Source organism: Dendrobium catenatum, unplaced genomic scaffold (genome assembly GCF_001605985.2).
Source record: "Dendrobium catenatum unplaced genomic scaffold, ASM160598v2 fragScaff_scaffold_1684, whole genome shotgun sequence".
In the NCBI taxonomy this organism is placed as follows: domain Eukaryota; kingdom Viridiplantae; phylum Streptophyta; class Magnoliopsida; order Asparagales; family Orchidaceae; genus Dendrobium; species Dendrobium catenatum.
The window spans coordinates 990293-996428 of NW_021320146.1; the positions used below are offsets into that span (position 1 = coordinate 990293).

Sequence of the window (6136 nt, forward strand, 5' to 3'; positions counted from 1 at the left end):
TTTATACATTGCATTTTGAAGGAATGAATATATAAATATTTTGATGTATATGATTTATTGTTACTTTTACTGAATTTATTCAAAATGATAAATATTTAGTGACTATGACAAATTAATTAATAGATAAAAATTGATACTTCTTTGAAATTTAGATCTTGGGATATTAGTATTACAGTATGAAACTCAGTAGGTCACCCTCCCCCCTTTATAGAGTTCAATTCATAGCTCAACATGAAAATAAATAAATTAATACAAGTATCATTTACTTTATAGATTGGATATTTTAATTTATATATAAAAGTGAATATAGGAATGCACATGTATTAATGTCTCTCATAACTCTCAAATTTCACCTCCCACCTGCTAAAGACACGTGTAGAGCAGAGCTAATTAAAACAGAGAAGGTTATATTCCAATACAGAGCCAATTCAGATTTACAACTAAAAAGAGTAATCCAAAATATAGATATATTCACCTTAGCTCAAACAAAGAATTTTAGAGTATTCTTCTTTTCCATAACAAAACTCTAGAATGTCAAGAATTACATGATAATGCAATTGAAATATGTAACTAAAGGATTTAAAGTAATTATAAAATAAATATCAACTTGTATAAAACATACACATTTCAAGTGCCAATATAAAATTTTCAAAATTTTACTAATTTTATAAAGATCATGCAAAATGCTAAATTAACTTACTTTGCTAACTATACTGAGGTTCAAAGATGCCACCAATTTTCAAAATCGTTAGAAATTCATACATAACGAACTGACCAATGAAATTGTGTACTCTTACATTCTAATTGTTTAAAATTGAGAATATAATAATATACTAAAAGTTATAAGTTGAAACCTTTCTCAAACTCAAGAAACAATATGTTTAAAAGCATTTCTTTTTATAAATAATTGGGAATTAAATCGGGTACATATTGCCTATCTCGAGGGAGACAATTTTTCCAACTGGCTAGACAGCCTATTTCCAAATCTTAGACAACAAATCCTCTCATTTTACTTCTCTTTCCTTCATTCTCCTCTCCCTTTCTTCTACGACAAGTTGAAGGTGGAAGTGTTTTTACCAATGGGTTTAGATGATTTTAATATTTTAAAAGCACTAATTTAGCCTAGCGTCATGGTGCCTAAATTCCTAATGTCACAGTGTCTATAGAGAATATTCCAAATTCTCCCAGAATCTCTTTGTTCTCAACCGAGCATCGCAACATTCGACCAAAACTATTTTTTTTTTCTATTTTTCCTGAGAGCTTCATGCTGAGGCACCGCCAAGACAGGTACTATAGTGCCCCAGAGGAAAATCCAAAACTTAAAAAATTTTCACTCCTTAGATAATAAGAAAATTGTATAAATCAATAACAAAAAATATCTAGAAAATTATTATAATTCATAATAGCGCACTAGCCGGGCTTGAGCTCCTCTTTTGTGCTCGATTTGAAATTCGAGCTTGCGATTTGAAGCATTACTTGAGCTCGACTCGACTCATTTGCACCCTTAATCTATACAATAAAATGGATTTTTAGTCTCTTGAATTATGTTTGGATTAATAATTTTGAATCATATAATAAATAGGTCAAATTAGATTAATTTAGAGACATACACGAATATGACCTATTAACCTATATTGGTCTCTCTCATATCAAATAAGCTTGAAAAAGCTACCAAACCTTCCCTGCTCTACAGGTCCAACCTACTGCACGTGGCCAACGATCAGACATACCAAACCCTGAAACCCTTCAGCCTTCCACGACCGCTACAATTAATACAAATTATATCTTCATAAACCGCTCCAGCTCCACTCCCCCCTGCAGAGCCAAAACAGAGAAAACCTCCATGGGCGAAGCAGACACTTCTCTTCACTTCCTCTTCGTCTCCTTCCCCGGCCAAGGCCACGTCAATCCCTTTCTCCGCTTCGCCAAGCGCGTAGCCTCCAAAGGCCCTCTTGTCACCTTCTCCACCACAATCGATTTCGGCTCCCGCATCCGCGCCGCTTCCCAATCCAACTTCCCCACGGACTCCGACTCCGATTCCGACTCCGATCTCATCCCCGTCGGTCTCGGCTTCCTCCGATTTGAATTTTTTAACGAGGGGGTCGATCCCACCGACACCGGTGACATTCTCTCCAACCTTATGCGGAAACTTGAGGCCAACGGCCCCTCAGCTCTCGCCGATCTCATTCACCGTCAATCCGCCGCGGGCAGACCAGTCTCCTGCCTTGTCAATAACCCATTCATTCCTTGGGCTCTCGATGTCGGGGCTGATTTATCCATCCCCAGCGCGGTGCTCTGGATCCAATCCTGCGCCGTCTTCTCCATTTACTACCATTTTCACCACCGTCTAGTCGATTTCCCCACCGAAGACAACCTCGAAACCCATGTCCAACTCCCAGGAATCCCACCCATGGCTCCCGACGAGCTCCCCACTTTCATCCTACCATCCAACCCTTACAAGTCGTTGACAGAGGCGATCCTCGCACAGTTCCACAACATCAGCAAGGCCAGGTGGATCTTCGCCAACTCCTTCGATGAGCTTGAGCATGATATCTTTAAGTCCTTGGAAGAAGTCGTCCCCATCATTCCCATCGGCCCATTAGTCGACGTCGGCGAGAAGTCCTTTGAGGACAAGATTAAAGCCGATCTATGGAAATCTGCCGACCACTGCCTCGACTGGCTCGAAACTCAGAAACCCAATTCGGTGGTGTACGTCTCTGTCGGAAGCGTCGTCATGCTTTCCGCCGACGAGATGGCCGAATTCGCCTTCGGACTCAGGAATTCCGGCCGGCCATTTCTATGGGTGGTATGTAACTACTGATCTCCTACTTCCAAAGAAGGAAAGAACTACTTCTCTTCTTTCCTGTCACAATCAATGGCATGAAACTATTAGGGGCCTCTGCCTGCGGATAATAAGTGCTTAGCTTTATATTTTTTTAAATTCCATATTTATTTATACAATACCAGGAGAGAGACCAGAGAGAGAGAGAGAGAGAGAGAACGCTGACTTGGGAGAGAGAGCGAGCGGGTGAGGGAAGAGAGAGAGAGAGAGTCTTAAATAATTATTTTATTATTAGTTAAAATATTTGTTATGTTATTATTTTAAATATTTTAAAATAATTATTTTAATATTAATTTAAATATATTTTAAATAATAATAATTATTTTTTTTGGGGAAATTTAAATAATTATTTAACTGATATATATTTAACGATTTTTTAACTGTATTTTATCTTTTAAAATATTTTAACTATAATTCATAATTAATTAAATATTTAAGTAATATTTCATAATACATTTTAAATTTAGTAATATTTATTAATAATTATTTATTCTAAAATTGAAAATTATTTGTAAAATTATTTTTAACAAGAAATTTTTTTTTATTGTAATAAATATAATTATTTCATTATAATTTATAATATTAAAATTGTAGTAGAAATTATTGTAAAAAGATTATTTTTACAAGAAATTTTTTTGTATTATCACACAAAATAATTATTCATTATAATTTATAATTTTTTATACATTTTCTATATTAATTATTTTAAAAATATAATAGGGATAACAAATATTTTAATGTAATTACATATTATATATTATAATATATAATAGTATGATAACAAATTTTATTTTTAAGTAATTTATATATATATTATTTAGCTCTCGTCTCTCTACCTCAACTGCTTGCTACCCGCTTTCTTTCTCCTTCTCCTCTCTACTCCCCGGGTCTCGCCTTCCGTCCCCCTTTTCTTGTCCCTCTCGTGTCTTCTCCAGTTCCTCCACTGTTCTCTTTTTAGGTTAATATGTCAAATAATTGGCTATTCGTGAACTCCCAAATCATTTGCATATTATAATTTGCCAGTATGACTCTTGCTTTCTTTTAAATTTCTAATAATGAATTTTTTACTTAAATTATGGTTTTAAAATACCCCTTTAAAAATTCAGCCAATTTTGAATCAATAAAAATATAAGCAATATTTATTTTTTTAAGTAAAAACCATCTTTTCATACATATATTTTAATATAATTAAATCATTAAAATATTAAATTAATAAATATAAAAATAGGTTTTAATACATAAATAGATAAACTTTTGTGTAATTTATTTACAATTATTCTTTATTTTTGTATGAGCAATAATTACTCAAAATAAATTTAATTATTTTGATTAAAGAAATTTATAGCTAATGGATTTCTCATTTTAGACAACATTTAAAGAAGATTTAGCTTAATTCATTAATATAATATCACCATTTTGATAAAGAAAAAATGAGTATCATAATATCTTTAAGTATGATAAAAAAAAGTGATAAAAAATTTAGAATTATGAGACAATAACTCAAAATTTTAAAAAATATTTAAACAAAATATAAATTAAAAACCTTGAATAGTCTCTTTTTGAAACAGTTTTATTATTAATTTTTGAAACAACTTATTAGTTAAAAATTTTCTAAATTAAAGAATTTTTTACTAAAATTTATTTAAAAAAATAATAAAAAAATGTCCTAAATGAAACCTTAATTTTATCCTTAAAAATCTTATAATTTTGAATATTTATCTCATAATTCTATAAATTTTATCTAAGCATCTCAATGTCTCGAATAATTTTATTTATTTTTGATAATTCGTTACTAGATTAATTATCGATTAAATTTAAAATTTATTAAATCTCATCATTCATAAAACTTCACAAACTTAAGAACCTTTTCTTCTTCCAAAATATTAATTTCAAAACAAATTGTCAAATTTAAGCATAAAAATTATAAAAAAATAATTAATGCTTACTTTCTCCAGGTGAGGGAGGATGTCCGGGAGCTTCTGCCGGAGGGGTTCGAAAAGGCTGTGGAGGCGGAAGGGACGGCGATGCTGGTCGGTTGGAGCCCGCAGGAAAAGGTATTGGCTAGCAAATCCGTCGCATGCTTCATTACCCACTGTGGCTGGAATTCAACCCTCGAAGCCATGGCCGCCGGCGTGCCGGTTATCGCCTACCCTCAATGGGGCGACCAAGTACCGGACGCCAAGTTCCTCTGCGACATCTGTGGAATCGGCGTGAGGCTACCGGCGCCGGCGACGAGAGACAAAGTGGAGAAGTGTGTGGCGGCGGCTATTGACGGAGAAGAGGCGGTGAAGATGAGGAGCAGGGCGGCTAAGTGGAGGGAGGCGGCAAGGCAGGCTATCACCGCTAACGGATCTTCGGACCGAAATATCGAGAAATTCGTTGATGATGTTCGTAAATGGGTCGCCGGCGCCGGTCGTTCCTCGGTTCATTGCAATGGTAGCCTTTGATTTTCTTCAGACGAAGATAATTGACGTAAATTGCGTTAGAATAGGGTTCTATTCGTTAAATTTTTATTAAAATTAGTGTTATCTATAAAATTATAAAAAAAATTACACTAATTTTAATATTAATTTAATGATTTTAACTTTATTTTGAAGTAATTTACGCCATATATGAAAAAAAAAATTATTATATTATCTTAAAATAAATTGGTTTCAAATTTCTAGCGTGATTTCAAAAATAGTATTGAGTTGTACTATTTATATTTATGTTATGTATATTTATTTGTTTTGTTGCAACTTGCAAGGTGTGTAATTATTCATCATGAATTTTTTTATAAGAATAAGCATTTTTATTATTTTATTTGCCTTCAATTAGGAGTGCAAACGAGTCGAGTCGAGCTCGAGCCAGGAGGTGTTCGAGTCGAGCTTGACAACCAAAATCCGAGCTCGAGCTCGAGCTCGAACTCGAGTCTAGTTCAAAATCTGAGCTCGAGCTCGACTCGTCGTCATATCGAGCAGCTCGTCAAGCTCGCTATCGAGCCCGTTGTCGTGCCCGTGACGGGAGGCCCGTCGTCTCGAGACCTCAGTTCCGACTTCCGCGTTCCGCCCTCGTCGTCGCGTCCCTCATCTTCCAGCCCGTCTGTCATCATCCACGGTTCCTCCATTCGTCGTCTCGAGGTCGAGCTCGTCCAACGTGTTCCTGAGCTCCATAGTTGAGAACTCGAGATCCATCGTCTCGAGGTCGTCGTCCCGAGATCCGACGAGCAATGGATGAGCTCTGCCGTCGAGATCGAGATCACTCACAACCGCCCTTTGTCCAAGCTCATCCTCCGTCAAGAATCAAGATCCGCTT

General features: G+C 35.1%; 1 protein-coding gene across 1 annotated transcript; it reads left to right on the plus strand.

Moving 5' to 3' along the window:
• The first annotated feature begins 1691 nt into the window (after positions 1 to 1691).
• On the plus strand, positions 1692 to 5580 carry LOC110103140 (gallate 1-beta-glucosyltransferase-like). The gene is made up of 2 exons (XM_020831728.2): positions 1692 to 2806; positions 4798 to 5580. Exons 1-2 carry the CDS (start codon positions 1844 to 1846, stop codon positions 5287 to 5289), a joined length of 1455 nt encoding a protein of 484 aa, XP_020687387.1. The 5' UTR covers positions 1692 to 1843; the 3' UTR covers positions 5290 to 5580.
• Positions 5581 to 6136: the final 556 nt, after the last annotated feature.